This window comes from Saccopteryx leptura, unplaced genomic scaffold, assembly GCF_036850995.1.
Source record: "Saccopteryx leptura isolate mSacLep1 unplaced genomic scaffold, mSacLep1_pri_phased_curated manual_scaffold_93, whole genome shotgun sequence".
In the NCBI taxonomy this organism is placed as follows: Eukaryota; Metazoa; Chordata; class Mammalia; order Chiroptera; family Emballonuridae; genus Saccopteryx; species Saccopteryx leptura.
This window is the reverse complement of record NW_027095774.1, coordinates 34,712-51,771: the sequence shown is the minus strand read 5'-3', so window position 1 is coordinate 51,771 and position 17,060 is coordinate 34,712. Positions and strand designations below refer to the sequence as shown.

The 17,060-nt window shown below is 57.9% G+C and overlaps 1 protein-coding gene across 1 annotated transcript in view; it reads left to right on the top strand.

Moving 5' to 3' along the window:
* Positions 1 to 16,627, top strand: part of LOC136387127 (proprotein convertase subtilisin/kexin type 6-like) — a 29,623-nt gene extending 12,996 nt beyond the window's left edge. Inside the window, 7 exon segments of the mRNA XM_066358187.1 lie at positions 3,972 to 4,065; positions 6,815 to 7,011; positions 8,370 to 8,457; positions 11,101 to 11,204; positions 14,191 to 14,320; positions 15,243 to 15,355; positions 16,400 to 16,627. Of these exon segments, the coding sequence (XP_066214284.1) occupies positions 3,972 to 4,065; positions 6,815 to 7,011; positions 8,370 to 8,457; positions 11,101 to 11,204; positions 14,191 to 14,320; positions 15,243 to 15,355; positions 16,400 to 16,497 (824 nt within the window). The 3' untranslated portion in view covers positions 16,498 to 16,627.
* Positions 16,628 to 17,060: the final 433 nt, after the last annotated feature.

Here is a 17,060-nt window from a genome sequence, read left to right as displayed (position 1 = left end):
GACTGCGGGTGCCCGCGCTGCCACGTGCTCCATGCTGAGAGGTGGGCGGTCTCTGAGACTGCGGGTGCCCGTGCTGCCACGTGCTGCCTGATGAGTGGTGGGCAGTCTCTGAGACTGTGGGTGCCCGTGCTGCCACGTGCTGCCTGATGAGTGGTGGGTGGTCTCTGAGACTGCGGGTGCCCGCGCTGCCACGTGCTGTCTGATGAGTGGTGGGCGGTCTCTGAGACTGCGGGTGCCCGCGCTGCCACGTGCTGCCTGATGAGTGGTGGGCGGTCTCTGAGACTGCGGGTGCCCGCGCTGCCACGTGCTGCCTGATGAGTGGTGGGCGGTCTCTGAGACTGCGGGTGCCCTCGCTGCCACGTGCCATCTCACAGCTCAGGAGTGGGTGGCACAGCGGAGCATTTCACCCATGCATATCAGGCATAAATTATGGTTGATTCTGTTTTAAATTTCTTCTGCCTTTGCTTTAAAATGGACCATTGAATTATATATGAACTAATCTGCTGTTTCCCCACTGTGATTTATAAGCCTTGGCGAGATTCCATAATTGTTAATAAATGACTGATTTTTTTTAATGGTAAAATCTGCCGCTGATGCTGAGCTGACCTGTCCTGGAATCTCCATATGAGACGGGTCTGCAGCCAGGACCCTGAGCCTCTCCTGAGTGCCCCCGCAGATAGAGGGGGGCTCTGTGGTGTTCAGATGGGTCCTGAGGCTCAGGGTATCCCCTGTATTCTCAGGGCAAGTGGGACAGGCGAGCCAGTAACAGGCAGAAGAGCCAGAGAGGATGGTGTGGACAGGGGAAAGGGGGAGAGGGCTTTGAGGAAGAAGAAGAGGGAAGAGGAGGAGGAGGAGGAAGGGCGGAGGAAGAAGGGGGTAATCAGGGAGAAGGAGGCAGCCAGGTAGATCCAATGCCCAGTAAGAAGCACGCAGGATGTGGTGTCTCTGGTGGCCCTTGCCCCTGGCTCTCTCAGACAAGCCCAAGGAAAGAAGAGTCAAGGGTCATTGTGAAGTGGGCTGATGATGACTGACAACTCGTGCAGAGCTCGGCACAGAGATGGAGTGGACTTCAGGGAGGTTTCTGGAACATGCGGAGAGCTGGTCCCTGGCGGTGAGGGGCTTAACCCCAAGTCCAGCAGCAGGGCACCTGGTGAGAGGAAAGCCCAGGCACCGTGAGAGTAACGGTCCCAGACGGTGGTGAGCACGACTCTGATAAGAGAATCAGGGCCCCTGTGGGCATGTCAGGTGTCCCTGGTGGCAGGACAGCTGTGCTGGGAAGGGGCCGCCATTGGGAACTGGGGGCAGAGGAGTTGGAAATCCGAGGTCTTTGTAGAGTCCGGGGTTCTGGAAGTAAATGAGGGTGTTGATATCCAACTTTGAGGGTGCTGCTAAGGGATGGGAGGACCTGGGGGTCCAGCAGGGAAGATGGGCAGTGGCCGCAGCGGGCCGGCTGAGATGCCGAGAACCCTCAGTGGCCTCGTGGTAGTCTGTGCACTTTTTCTGAATGGCATGAAGGGCGAGAAACCCAGTGATACTTACAAACCATGTTCCTGAAGAGATTGTTCTGAGCGGTCATGGCCAAGCCCCCAAGACCCCAGTTGCTTTGTAACCCTCATTCCTGAGTCGTTCATCCTGGGTTGGCCCCTCTGATGATCTCAGGGAGCATTTTCAAATCTGCCTGTCGAGGGAAGTCAGCGGTCAGCCCTCAGGTTCAGCACATGACCCGGGTCCCTCGTGTGTGGGGCCTCAGGCAGTGAGCCAGGGGGCTCTGGGTCTCTGGAAACGTCCCTCCAGCGGGAGAGGGGAAGGGAGATGTAAGGACCGTGCTGCAGGGTGACCTGTGCTCACCCGAGGATGGGGCACAGCAAACCACAGGCGTTCCTGACGCCAGGAGGTGTGGACGAGGACAGCCAGCCAGGTGGGTTTAATTCCAAACGCTTCCCAGAGTTGTGTCTTGATGTTGGGCTTTTGGAGATAATTCAAGTAGAGATCCACACTAGGGAAGGTGCTCACAGGTGTCAGCTAAACATCCCTGCACAGGCAGAGGCTCACTGACCTTCCCAGGGGACTGGACACGGCCAGTCACCTGGACGCCTTGTCAGTGCTCTGCTGGTCATGCTGTTGGATGGACCCGGCCTTGCCTGGCCCCTCAGTGTCACTGATGCACCTCTCCCCTGCATAGAGGCCCCATGGGGAGGAGAGGGGAGTCAGCACTTGGGAACCAGCAGCTGGAAACACTGCTCCAGGCCCTTCCCCAGGGCCATCCTGGGCTGGGACGTTCTAGAATATTCAGTGAGCGGAGGGAGGACACCTACATTTTCCCAGTTTCAGTCCACTGTTGTGACTGTTCTAGACCAGATCTTGCCCACATGATGTTCCTTTCTGGGCCAAGAAAGAGTGAGAGTCTCTCCCCTCCCTGTCCTCCCAGGTCGCCTTAAGATTGAGGCCAATAACTTTATCAAGTGAGACTGATGTGTTACTCTCTGGGCTCAGCGAGAGGTCACTTCAGAAGGAGGCCACGCATCTGCAAGGCCACAGCTGGCTGGCAGGCTGAGAAGCCCAGAGCCTGGTAGCCAAGTTCTTATGTTTTCAGCCCAAACAGTGAAAGGGGGCAGGATTCCTGAGGTGAACCCCGTGAATGGACTGGGATGATGTGGACAAGAATCAAATCAAATGGGAACTGTCTTCAAACAGCAAACAGCTGGAAGCCAGGGCCAGGCCGGGAGCAGGGCTCAGTGACATGTATCGAGCTTTGGGCCCCCGGTGGGCTGAGTACCAGGCAATGCCACTCCATTCCCACCCAGACCAGGAGGTGCAGTCCAGCTCGTCTTCAGGGATGAACTCGGCTTAAAAGGGGTTCACAGTGGGACCCACAGTTAAAACATTAGAAATACCAACAACAGCTAACGTTCAGGGAGGGAAGCAAAATAAACTGGCTTGACACTGGGAAAGGCTGGAGGCCGCGCAGAGGCAGGAAGAGGGCTTTATGTAGCTCAGCAGAGACCATTGTGGGCACAGAGAAGGGGGACTTTTGTCTTGCCGTCTGTCCCGTGTGGGGCCAGTGGCCAGCAGATCACTTCCTCTTTGCTCTGAACTTACTCCCACCTCCCCCATGACTAAAACCTGATGGAAGTTTCTTTTGTTCTTTCTAAAGTGTCAAAAGCCTTCAGAATGGCCCATGGGGCCCTCCCAGCCGGCAGGCTTTCCTGAGCCGTGTCCTGGAGGAGGGGGAGAGGGATGGTCGGTGGGGCAGCCTCTCCCCCACTGTGTCAGCCTCGGCATGCTGTCACATGTGTCAGGCCAGGGGGAAGAGGCCACGTCTGGACATGCCTCTGGTGACTGGTGCTCATACCGGGCTCTCCCTGTGACATGTGAGAGGGAAGCCCCCAGAGTGTGAGGCTGCTGGTGTCCAGTGAGCTCCTGCTGTGTCCCCATCACTTTACAGCAATGCCTGGCCCCAGAGTTAACCAGAGGGAGACAGGGAGGGCCACAGGGAGGATGGCTGAAAGGGGCCCGCCACACCCTCGATCGCGGGCACGTGGACATCCAGCCTGGCCCCCCGCCCGTCTTTCCCGCTGTTTCCTGTGGGGTCAGCAGTGCTTCCGGCAGCGGCCCAAACGCCTTCAACACCCCCGTGACGTTGCTTTGCCTTCCGGATGCAGATGTGACGGCTGGCTGGTCCAGCATCGTGTAACGCAGGCTCACCTGCCCCCACCAGCCTCTCTTCTGGCCTCGCACAGCATTCCTCTCGCCACAGATCTGGGTTCCCACCTGCCACTGCTGTTCTACCTAGAGGGTCAGACCCTCAGACACGGACCCTGAGCTGGGGCCACCATTCCCTTGAGGTCGTCCAGACCGCAGGCCCACCACTGTCTAGAGAACTTCTTCTGACCCCGATGCAGGGTCTTTGGGGACTGCACTGGACCCAGAAAGTGTCTCTATAGCTGAAAGGAAGTGCTTGTTTCTTTAAGGTGTGTGCCACCCAGAGTGTGGGGACAAGGGCTGTGACGGCCCCAACGCAGACCAGTGCTTGAACTGTGTCCTGGGCAGCGCCAAGACCAGCAGGTATGGGCTGGGGCCTGTCTGCATGTCGGGAGCCTGCAGGGCAGGCACCACACAGGGGCCTGTGTAGAGCTGTTCTCTGCCCCACAACTGGCACCTGCTAGGAATTCATGCAGTGCCCCAGAAAGGGAATCCCAGTGAGCTTCACCACTCTGAAATTTCATCAGTTTTAGTAGCTGGTTTATCCTCATCACACAAGCAGTTTGTGTCCATGACAGGAACCAGGAGCTGTGTCATGGTGACCTTGGTGGTCGTAAACTTCTCTATTTTGTTCCATACTAAGCATGGTAAGGCTGACCACTGGGGAGCTGCACACAGATGTCCTTTTAGGGCCAGAACTGCTCTAAACATCAGGGGGCTCCTCTGCCTGAGTGCCCAGGCAGAGGTGTGGGAATGCATGGGGGGCACACTCCCACCAGGGTGTAGGCAGGGTGTGGGCATGCATGGGGGGCACACTCCCACCAGGGTGTAGGCAGAATGTGGGCATGCATGGGGGCACACTCCCACCAGGGTGTAGGCAGAGGGGTGGGCATGCATGGGGGGCACACTCCCACCAGGGTGTAGGCAGAATGTGGGCATGCATGGGGGGCACACTCCCACCCGGGTGTAGACAGAGGGGTGGGCATGCATGGGGGGCACACTCCCACCAGGGTGTAGGCAGGGGTGTGGGCATGCATGGGGGTACACTCCCACCAGGGTGTAGGCCGGGGTGTGTGGGCATACATGGGGGCACACTCCCACCAGGGTGTAGGCAGAAGGGTGGGCATGCATGGGGGGCACACTCCCACCAGGGTGTAGGCAGAGGGGTGTGGGCATGTATGGGGGGCACACTCCCACCAGGGTGTAGGCAGAGGGGTGTGGGCATGCATGGGGGCACACTCCCACCAGGGTGTAGGCAGAAGGGTGGGCATGCATGGGGGGCACACTCCCACCAGGGTGTAGGCAGAGGGCTGTGGGCATGCATGGGGGGCACACTCCCACCAGGGTGTAGGCAGAGGGGTGTGGGCATGCATGGGGGCACACTCCCACCAGGGTGTAGGCAGAGAGGTGTGGGCATGCAGGGGGGCACACTCCCACCAGGGTGTAGGCAGAGGGGTGTGGGCATGCATGGGGGGCACACTCCCACCAGGGTGTAGGCAGAGGGGTGGGCATGCATGGGGGGCACACTCCCACCAGGGTGTAGGCAGGGTGTGGGCATGCATGGGGGGCACACTCCCACCAGGGTGTAGGCAGAATGTGGGCATGCATGGGGGGCACACTCCCACCGGGTGTAGACAGAGGGGTGGGCATGCATGGGGGGCACACTCCCACCAGGGTGTAGGCAGGGGTGTGGGCATGCATGGGGGTACACTCCCACCAGGGTGTAGGCAGAGGGGTGTGGGCATGCATGGGGGGCATACTCCCACCAGGGTGTAGGCAGAATGTGGGCATGCATGGGGGCACACTCCCACCAGGGTGTAGGCAGAGGGGTGGGCATGCATGGGGGGCACACTCCCACCAGGGTGTAGGCCGGGGTGTGTGGGCATACATGGGGGCACACTCCCACCAGGGTGTAGGCAGAAGGGTGGGCATGCATGGGGGGCACACTCCCACCAGGGTGTAGGCAGAGGGGTGTGGGCATGCATGGGGGGCACACTCCCACCAGGGTGTAGGCAGGGGTGTGGGCATGCATGGGGGTACACTCCCACCAGGGTGTAGGCAGAGGGGTGTGGGCATCCATGGGGGCACACTCCCACCAGGGTGTAGGCAGAGGGGTGTGGGCATGCATGGGGGCACACTCCCACCAGGGTGTAGGCAGAGGGGTGTGGGCATGCATGAGGGGCACACTCCCACCAGGGTGTAGACAGAGGGGTGGGCATGCATGGGGGGCACACTCCCACCCGGGTGTAGGCAGAGGTGTGGGCATGCATGGGGGGCACACTCCCACCAGGGTGTAGGCAGAGGTGTGGGCATGCATGGGGGGCACACTCCCACCAGGGTGTAGGCAGAGGGGTGTGGGCATGCATGGGGGGCACACTCCCACCAGGGTGTAGGCAAGGGTGTGTGGGCATGCATGGGGGGTACACTCCCACCAGGGTGTAGGCAGGGGTGTGGGCATGCATGGGGGTACACTCCCACCAGGGTGTAGGCAGAGGGGTGTGGGCATGCATGGGGGGCACACTCCCACCAGGGTGTAGGCAGAGGGGTGGGCATGCATGGGGGGCACACTCCCACCAGGGTGTAGGCAGAGGTGTGGGCATGCATGGAGGGTACACTCCCACCAGGGTGTAGGCAGAGGGGTGTGGCAGGTGCAGGCATGACTTCACCCCGTCATGGAAGTCAGACACAGCTGCTCCCCTGTGCTGGGCAGAGGCAGTCATGCTGCAGACCACTCACTGGCCAGGAGACCCCAGGCCAAAGGCAGGAGGCAGGTATTTGCTGGAGCTGAATCTTCTGAAATTCGAAATTCGAAGTCTTCACAGTACCTGCACAGTCACATGGTGCTTCCCTAGGGCGATGTGTAAAGGGCAGGGTTCCCAGCTTCTGCCTTCCCAGGGATGGCTTTACCTTCAACCTTCGACCCCACCCCCATCCCGGGCCTCTGTGTTCTGGAAGGGGGGGCAGAGAGGACAGCTATGATCCCCTGCAGTCTTCTGTTCTTCCCTGGCTGGTCTCAACTGGCTGTGGCACTTGTGCTGCTGCGGTTGGGGAAGGGGGTGAATGACGTGTTGGCAGAGTGTTGCAAAGGCCCTCTCTGCTCCTGGTCCTCCAGGAAGTGCGTGAGCATGTGCCCCTTGGGCTACTTCGGGGACACAGCACCTAGACGCTGTTGCCGGTGCCACAGGGGATGTGAGATGTGCTCAGGCAGGGGTCCAACCCAGTGCCTGTCTTGCCGCCGCGGGTTCTACCACCATCAGGAGATGAACACCTGCGTGACCCTCTGTCCTGCCGGGTCTTATGCTCATAAAGGTAATTGTATGTTGTTGGGCATTGAAATGATGAGTCTACCCTTCCCTGGGCTGTGGTTCCCTCCTCTGGTGGGACTTTCCTGCCCTCTGCTCTCTGTGCACCCATCCCTCTGAGAAAGAACTCTGACCAGGGGAGGGATGGTGCAATGGTGACATAGAGCCTTCAGACCGGGCGCTCCTGGACAGTCTCACACAGACGTGGTCAGAGCAGGTGCACTGATGCTGACATGAACCTGCTGGTTTGTGGAATCTCACTTCTGAAAGTCAACTTCTGTTACTGAGGACAGGCAGAGAGACAGCTCAGGCCAGCGGCTCTCAGGTCAGCAATGACTGACATCAGACATCAGGGACTTCAGACATCAAAACAGGAAGGCCTCCGGGGTGCCCTGCCGCCTGCCCTGCACTGTCTCCCCCTGCAGCCCTGGGTGTGTTGGCAGAGTGCTTGCACAGGCAGGTGGGGGTGGCGGATGGGTCATCGGCTCCCACTTGTGGACTTGATGGTCGAAACTGGGTGAAGGGCCCTCTTAGGAAGACTTCCTGGGCTGCAGTGGGTGTGAGTGAAGACAGACAGTTTGCAGCCCCCCAGAAATGCGGTGCCGCCCGCTGGCTAAAGAGGCTAGTGTTTGTGGTGCACTCGGCACACAGTGACCACACCCCTCAGAGGGGCCATGAGGGGACATTGCTGAAAGGTGACAAAAAGCCCATGACTAATGATGACACAGGTGGGTCTTGAACTCAGAGCAGGGAAGCCAGGTGGGTAGCTCTGCCAGTCTCAGGAAGTGGGCAGAGGTGGAGGACTCTGGGGCCCAGGACATCACTCGGTGTTTCATCAACTCGGTTCCCCGGGAAGAGACAGAGAGAGCGTCTGGGTCAAGTGGATGGAGGGTCATTCCTAAACAAGGTGAAAGAAGCCACCGTTCTGCTGTGGTGATTGTGTGTGTCTATGTCCACGGTCACTGAGTGTTCAGTAAAGACCCCTGGAGGATGCTGGTGGGGGGCTCAGGGGCACCCTCAGGCTCCACCCTGTCATGTGTGCAAAGGCCCTGAGTCATCTCTGCTCAGTCAGCCAGGAACTGGCTTCTGTCCTGTTGAAGTTAGCAGAACCGAGCTTGTGTCCTCTGGACAGGGCCCCCCACATTGTCTGTGGACTTTGGTTTATTGCAGAAAAAAGATCTAAGAGCCCTGACATCTGACACAGGGCTTGTGGTCCTAACGTGGCTGCCTGATTCCTGCATCATCTGTCCTGGAGCTGACGCCCGGTGACGGCTGCTCTGTCAGCCCCGCTGGGGACAGGAGCCCCGTGGGCCCAGGTCTGACGTGCCGGCATTCTCCCATTTCCCTTCTCGTCTCTTCCTTCAGGTCAGAAAAAATGCCTGAAGTGCCACGCAAGCTGTAAGAGGTGCATGGGTGACGCGGAGAAGTGTACTGTCTGCCAGGAGGGGTTCAGGTGAGACACGGAGTTCTGCTCCTTCCCGTTTCTGTCACCTCTCTCTCTCGTTTCCACTCAACAATTTGCTGTGTTTTTGCAAATTCTCACAGAAAGGCAAATTTTCAGAAGCCTTTCAGGGTAAAGATGAAGAGTCTGTCCAAATCAGACTTGTTGTTGTCTCTCTTCTATCAAGCGCAACACACATCCTCTTTAAAAACATTGTACTGGGGTCACGATTTTTATCAGAATACTTTGAAATGTTTGTTTAGCCCATTAAATGCAGCCAAACTGCATTTACTGCAACCAAATGCTCATTACCTGTTCCTCCAAGTAACCGCTTGGAATGACGCCATGGACCCTCCCGCAGTCCGGAAACAGGCTCTGCGTGTTAAAGGGAAGTGTCCACCTGCCGTCCACACGCCTCCAGGAAAGTCTCTTGAAATCACATCTTTGTTTCCTCTGGTAAAACGGGGGCGTGGAGCCACCCTGCCTTGGGAAGATGAGATGGGATGAGCTGTGTTGGGCGATAAATGATTTGCCACAGGGTCAGCCTGCCGTGGCAGCCCGTCTGGGACCCAGGGCCTGCGTGTGTGGGGATGGGCAACTGTGGATGTGGCAGGGGCAGCTTGGAGGGAGGCACTGGGGACAGACTGGGAAGGAAGCTCAGAAGAACTGACTGGGGTCACACAAAGGAGACAGAGTTGGGGGGAAGGTTGATGAGAACAGTGCTTCTCACCCCACGGAGTGCCCCCGAGTCACCGAGGCTGTTGTGAAAATGCAGATCCTGACCAGGCATCTCTGACTGTAGCCCAGGACTCTGCATTTCTGGAAGGCCCCCAGGGAGGAGGAGGAGGCTGTGCCAGGCCCAGGCCCTCCCTGCCGGCCTCCCTGTCATCCAGGCTGAGGGCACCGGCAGAGGGGTTTCTTGGTGGAGGGTGTGAGGAGGAGCTGCACACCCATGTCTGGTTTCCACAACGCCTCTGACATGGGCATCAACATCACTCCTGTTTCTGCCGGGAGAGGAAGTTGCCTCAAGGAGCACGTAGCTGCTGCAGCAGCATTCATGGGTCGACCCTCTTTTCTGACCTGGTTGAGGGCAGGAGAGAAGCAGGCCCCCAAGGCCATGTGCACGCCTGCTGTCCTCTAACCCTGTTAGGTGCACGAGGCAGGGTTGCGGCAGTGACAGGATGCATTGAAGAACCAGTTCCCCAGGAGACAGAGGGGACACTGAGGTGGCCACAGCAGGAGGCCTGGGAGCTGCAGCTGTGATGTCTCCTCCGGCCAGTGCTCCTCGACCCCAGGCTGGAAACTGAAGGTGTCAGGGAAGCTCCATGGTTCCAAGTCAGTGGGACACACCCCCACTGGGGAACTGCTGCAGGGTCCTGGGGCCTCCTCTCTGTGCCCCTGGGTTCTGGAGGAGAGGACGCCAACCGCCCCCAGATGAACAGTGTTGCAGGGAGAAAACACAGCCACGCAGATGGAAGCAGGGGTTTTATCGCCGGCCGTAACCCACAGGAAGCTCCCTTTTATTGCCCAGCGTCCTCATGAGCCGAGGCTCCAAGTCATTGCTGCCCCATTAGAGCTGCGTCTCCTGCCACCCAGCTCTGAGGGCTGATGTGCAGGAAGAATGTGCGTTTAAGGACTGGATGGAACTGCCAGTCACAGCAGCCCTGGTTCTGTGAGCAGGAAGGCCCTGGGTGTCTGCTGTCCATGGTTACCCCCGCCATATCCCTCATGCAGGATTCCGTGTGTCTGACGCACCCAGGACACCAGTCCCACGTGTCGAGTGTCAGGTGCACTCACAGCATGTGCATCGAGCACAGTGTGCTCTTGGGAGTGAAGAAGCAGAGTGTCTGGTGTGTATTCACACTGCCCGGTGCCAGACTCTCACCAACATCTTAAGAGTATTTGCTCATTTAGCCCCGAAAACAGCACTGCTGTGCAGGAGCCATGATTATCCCAACAAACAGGAGAGGAGATGGGGACTCAGAGAGGTCAGTGGACTTTTCTGGGGTCTGGGTCTGGTTGCACAGCTAGGACATGGCGGGGAAAGGACCTGGAGTGGACGGCCCAGCGACAGTCTCCTCCCTAAGCCTTGACCATGGAGGTGTGAGAGGAGAAGGGGAGCCACCGAGGCAGGTCCTGCCGGGTCCCGGGAGGGGATTTGAGTTCAAGTTTATGGTGAAGGACAGAGGCCCATCCGGGTTTTGTAAGTGTTGTTAAGATTGCAGAGGGCTTGGAGACAGTGAGACTGCCCACCTGTCACCAGGGGTGGCCCTCACACGCTCAAGTCCTCCTCTTGGGTCGGGTTCAGGTTTGGTTAGTGCCAGTGAGGAGAAGCCATCACAGACCAGGAGCGAATGGGAGGACCTGGCTGTCTGCACCAGGACCCGGGCCCTGGGGCTTCGGAGATGGACCCGGGTCCCGCCAGCCACCTGCTGGCAATGGTCCTGCTCTCGGGCCCAGGACAACCCTCCCAGCCGGACCTCCGCCAGAATCAGAACCGCTTTTCTGCTTATGTCGGCTCAGAACCTTTGTCAACTCAGAGAGCTGGGCTTCAGCTACTTGCATTTTCTCTCATGAAAGACCTTGAGGGCAAATCTTCATTTAATTAGAATTCAGAAAGGATGTCAAAATCTGCCTTTTTCCCCCCTCCGACAGCGTTGCATGGGGCAGCTGCGTCCCTGACTGTGAGCCGGGCACCTACTTCGATTCCGAGCTGGTCAAGTGTGGGGACTGCCACCACACCTGCCGCACCTGTGTGCGTGAGTTCATAGCCGCACAGACCTAGGTTTCGCTGTGCCGCGCCGTCCCGGGACCTGGGTGACGCAGGGGGGTGGCCGAACCCTCTTCAAACCAAGAAGGCCTTAGGATTCCTCAGTAGGCCAGGGGTTTGTAGCGGTAAAGTCACAGAGGCCCTGGCAGGGGCAGGAGGGAGGGGGGATAGGTTACTGTTTACAGGTGTGAAGTTTGAGTTTGGTAAGATGAAAATGTCTGTCTGGGGATGATGAATGGATGGATGGTGATGATGGTTGCACAACATGTGAATGTACCTAATACCACTGAGCTGTACAATTAAAAAGATTTTATGTTACCGACAGTATTACAATTTTACAAGCTAAAAAAGAAAAGTCAGAATGTCATACTTTAAAAAAAATTTTGTATCCCAGGCTGGGTCGCTAGGTTGGTTAGAACATTGTCCCAAAGTACAGAGGTTGCCGGTTTGGTTCCTGGTCAGGGAAGATACTGGACCAGATCGATATTCCTGTTCTTTCTCTCTCCCTTCCTCTCCTTCTAAAATTGATAAAAAGAATTAAAGAATTTGCTTTCATTGAATTGAGAGGGGGGAGGGAGTGGGAAGTGAGGGAGAGAGAGAAAAGTCAACTGATTTTACTTAGTTCGATTTTAGTTGTGTGATCATTGGTTGCTTATAGGTGTTCTGACTGGAGATTGAACCTGTGACCTTTGGCATGCCGGGTTGACCTTCTATCCAGCCAGGGCCACTGGGGTGCTCTTAGAATGATCAGCCTGGGTTTCCCAGCTGAGCAGGCTGCGGACTGCTCGTGAGCGGGCCTGTCTGCAGCTCTGTGCTTGCACAAGAAGGCACAGTCCTGGACGCGACGCTGTAGACTCAGAGACGAGGGTGATTCAGGTGCTGAAGGGAAGGAGGCTTTAAAACAGTGCCCTCGTTCTGTGTACCTGTCTTTGCTTACTGTGAACACTTTAGTCACAGAGAAAACTACTTCCATAAGAAAGTTTATGTCTTAAAATTCCCCACCGAGATGACAGCACAGATGTCTCCCAGGCACCGTGTTTACGTAGAACAGTGAGAATGCCTTTGCTTTATTAGGCTTCGTGCTGCGAGTCATTTGCACTTGGGTGTGGGAACGTGTCCAGAGTCTGTGGGCTCAGATGTGTTCCCAGCTGTCTTCTCCCAAGTCTCCTTCCTCACCCAGCACTGTCGTCCTTGTTCTGAGAATCACCAGTTAGGTGGAGCTCGTTGCTGCTCACCATCGAGAATCAGGTGTCTGCTAGGTCACAGTTGCTGTAGCCCAGGTCCTGGGAGATGGGGCATGATGGGTGCCTCTCCTGCTGTGGACATGTGACCCCACGTGGCTGTAGGCCATGCTCTCCAGCAGTGGGCACCCTGGAACCCTTGCAGCCAGGAGGAGACATCCCTTCTGGGCCCCCCTGGAAGCCCCACAGAGCTGGGCCCAGCACAAGGAGCACAGTGGCTGCTCCCAGCTGTTTACCCTGTGGCCTTTATTATTATTATTATTATTATTATTATTATTATTATTATTATTGTATTTTTCTGAAATGAGAAGCAGGGAGGCAGGGAGACAGACTCCCACATATGCCTGACCAGGATCTACCTGGCATGCCCACCAGGGGGTGATGCTCTGCCCATCTGGGGCATTGCTCTGTTGCAACTGGAGCCATTCTAGCACCTGAGGTGGAGGCCATGGGGCCGTCCTCAGCGCCCGGGCCAACTTTGCTCCAATGGAGCCTTGGCTGCGGGTGGGGAAGAGAGAGAAAGAAAAGAGAGGGGTAAGGGTGGAGAAGCAGATGGGCGCTTCTCCTGTGTGCACTGACCGGGAATTGAACACGGGACTTCCACATGCCAGGCTGTTGCTCTACCACTGAGCCAACTGGCCAGGGCTGCCTGTGGCCTTTTTGTCTCTTTCTTATTCTTTGTTTCTGAGACTTGGTGGGTGCCTGGCCCAGGTTGACTGAAGAGCATTGCTGACGTCACTCAGTCAAATGTCACAGACACTTGAATCCGTAAACCTCAGGCCTGTGCTGTGCTAATGCTTTTGCTGTCAGTATTTCCATTCACTGTTCCTTTCCTGTCGCTCCGGATGGCTGGTGGCTGACAGTGTCCAGGCTCTGCTGGCTCTCCCTCACTGCAGCCCCTCTGTCACCGCAGGGTTTGTACCAGCAGACCTACGGTGTCTGGATGTCTGCCCTCCTCCCCATGCCCGCCTGCCTGGGTTCTTTCTGAGATCCTGGGACGTGTGTATCTACCCACAGCAGGCTCGGGGACAGGGACCCCATTTCCATGCTTCATGTCCAGTGTGCGCTCTGTCAGAAGCACCTGTCCTCAGCCACCACGCCCTCCCCAGGAGCCCCACTCATTTCTTCTCTGTCCTGTCATCTGTACCAAACACCTGTCCACACCTTTCCCACCAGATGTCATCTTTCCATCTCTCTGTCATGTACACGGTTCTGTCCAACAGAAATAGGGTGCATTATAAGTTTTCTAGAAAAGCAGGGGAAAATCATGCTAATATAATATCATAATTAACCCTACATATCTGAAATGCTGTTGTTTGAATATATCATCAATGTAAAAAAACGACTATCTCTTCTGCTGAGGCTCTGAAGTCCAGTCTGTGTGTGTATCGTGGGCTCACAGTACATGTCCATTTGGTGTGGCCACATGTCTGGTCATGGAGCCACATGTGGCCTAGTCTGGTGGGAAAGGAAGGCTGTGGAATCATGGCTACCAGCATGAGTCAGATTGGGGGGACGTGGGGCTCAGGCCTCCATGTCCCCAGCTGTGAGGGGTGGGCTGACCTCCCAGGAGCAAGTGAGGAGAGCCAAGTGCAGACACACAGCGGGCACCTGAAGTCCAGCTGTGGTGGTGGCCAGGGGACAGATGAGCAGCAGTCACTCTCAGAGACCCTCCAGCAGGCCTGGGACACAAGGTGGGCAGGCAGTCCCTGATAGCTGCTGCTTTTCCCACAGGACCCAGCAAAGAAGAGTGTATTCACTGTGCCACAGACTTCCACTTCCAGGACTGGAAGTGTGTGCAGGCCTGTGGTGAGGGCTACTACCCAGAGGAGATGCCGGGTCTGCCCCACAAAGTGTGAAGAAGGTACGTGCCCATCGACGGTCTTCCTGGACAGACTCAAACCTCCCGGAACGGTGGTGCCTGTGCCCGCTGAGGGGTGGTGAGAGGGCCGAGGTGGGCAGTCCCCTTGCCTGGAGCTGGGGGACTGCTGTGCAGCAGACCAGCCAAGCGCAGGGCCAGCTGGTCTGCATGACTCTCCTCTGCCCCACCCCTTCTAGGCCATCTTGCCCCTGAGGTGGGCAAGCAGAAACTGTTCTCAGAGCAGGGGACGCCTGCAGGCAAGGTGCACCTCCTGTGTGCCAGGCACTGTGTACCTGGGACAGGGCAGGAAGCAGACCCAGGTACTTGCTTGGAGGTGCTCACACCCCAGTAGCAGAGCCCTGGGGCCCCCAGCTGTGCCACGGTCAGGATGCATCCACACAGTAGGACAGGAAGCGGGCAGTGGACCTGTGTGCTGGGGAGACCAGTCCCCGGGAGCTCAGCTCAGAAAAGGCATCAGGTGGAGCCCTGGCCCAGATGTGGCCCCAGAGCAGGACATCCCCCCTCACCCCTGCTCCCACTCCGGACAAGAGGCCACAGCACCACCCAGGAAGGTCAGTCTGGTGGGCAGCAGCAGTCGCCAGGCCAGCTCCCAAATCAGCTTTGTCACATACCTGGAGGAGCATCGTCCAGAGCCCGCAAGTGCATAGGGATGTCCAGGTGACAGATATGGAGCCTTGGAGGCCGGGGCCTGTCAGCCTTGAGCATGCTCTGCTCTGTGGACAGACTGTCCTCACCGGCCCGGGGAAGAGAGCGGTCAGGAGGAAGGGTGTGCAGACGCTTGGCCAGGGTGTGAGCCCATCGCAGGAGACACGGCCACAGTGAGGGGAAGGGGTCTGGAGGACAGGGGCCTGGAGAGGGTGGGCCTCCTTTCTGTTTGGCAGCGGGAACACGTGTCCCTGCACAGGTGTGATGAGAACTGCCTGAGCTGTGAGGGTTCCAGCAGAAACTGTAGCCGATGTAAGCAGGGCTTCACGCAGCTGGGGACCTCGTGCATCACCAACCACACCTGTAGCAACGGTGAGCTCTCGCGAGTAACAGGTGCACCCTGCCCCACATTACCTGCGGATTGCCCTCGGAGGAGTAAGCCCACTGGCTTTGGGTCACAAGGGGATGGAAAAGAACACATGGAAAAGGCAGCCCTCTGAGCAGACACGCTTCCCCTCCTTTGCCCTCCTGCCCCCCCCAGGCCTCCTCAAGTCTCCCTCCCTCCCCTTCAGGCCACTCAGGTTGACCAGACACACTGCTGCCACAACCCAGCTACTGGTGATTGGTTTGTTGAGTGCCTTTTAGAAATGATTTTGTCCTTGTACTGTTCCACTCTCATGCCTTCAACCCCAAGGGGCCTGCATGTGGTGACTTCCATTCGGAGAGGCCTGACCTTGGAGGTCAAGTCAGGAGGCCTGAGGGTCTGTGCCTGACCGGAGCTCACACTCGAGGGTCAAGGGAGGAGCCACCTCAGTGGCGTGGGAGAGCCCTGGTTCTCTCAGTAGATGGGGGGACCAGGGTGTGCTGTGAAAGCAGGAACTCAGGGAGACCTGAAATCCTTTTGGAGAAAATGCTTCAAAGGCCAGGAAGTTCCCTGTGTAGGAAGTCACGTGCTCAGGTAGGACAATGAGGTGCTCACAGGAGGGTCTCGAAATCCAAGAGCAGGGCCAGCTGGTCTGCATGACTCTCCTCTGCCTGCCCCTTCTAGGCCGTCCCCTGCCTCCCTGGTCTCCCTCCTGAGCCCCCCACCCTTAGCACAGGCACCTGGACTGAGGTTCACATGGCACTGAGGCCCCACTGGCACAGCCCAGAAGTTCTGACCCCCAACCCCCCAGGCTCCCTGAATCCTTGTCTCCCAGACCCAGCAGGAGCCCCTTCATGCCATGTGCCACCCCTGCCATGCCCGGAGAGTCACAGGTCACAGGGATGGCCGTGAGGGCAGACCTGGCTGCCGCTCTCCCTCCTCCTGTGACCCCTTGGCCTGGAACACCACCGGGGCCAGCACCGTGGGGTGGTCAGAACAACCAAACAGGTCCCCAAGTCTGTCACATGCCCTTTCTCTCTTGGGGGCCCCAGCCAATGAGACGTTCTGCGAGATGGTGAAGTCCAACCGGCTCTGTGAGCGAAAGCTCTTCATTCAGTTCTGCTGCCGCACGTGCCTCCTGGCTGGGTAGGGACCCTGCCACCCGCAGAGGGACAGGCTGCTCACATCCATCCCATCCACCTGCCTCCAGACTGGGCCAGAGCCCCTTCCCAGGGAGCCCCCTGACCTGCCAGCTCTGCCCTGCCGGGAGCAAGTCCTTCGGCAGCGTCTCGGGGCACCCAGACCAGGAGGGGGGGCCTTCAGGAGGTGTTCTGGGAGCAGCGATGTCCTCAGCTACACAGCGTTCTCTGACAAACCCAGCATGTCCTGGGAGTCCACAGCACCAGCTCCAGGGCAGCCTTGGGACCAACAGTTTACTGAACCTTCAAGACCAAAGCGGAAAGTCAAGACACAGCCTCTCCCCCTGGTCCTGTCTACAGTCCCCCAACCGTACTCTCAGCCACCAGGTCGGGCCCACAGAACCTGGCTGTGCTGGGCGGGAGGAAGGGGAGCCCCACATCTGCTCCTCCAGCTGCCACAGAGCTGTGTGGGGGACGGTTTGGCCAGACCATAAAAGAGATAGATTTGGAGGCATCAAGTGTCTGACCACTGGGGACAGAGCTTCTTTTTCTACCTAGTCAGCGGCTTCTGAAA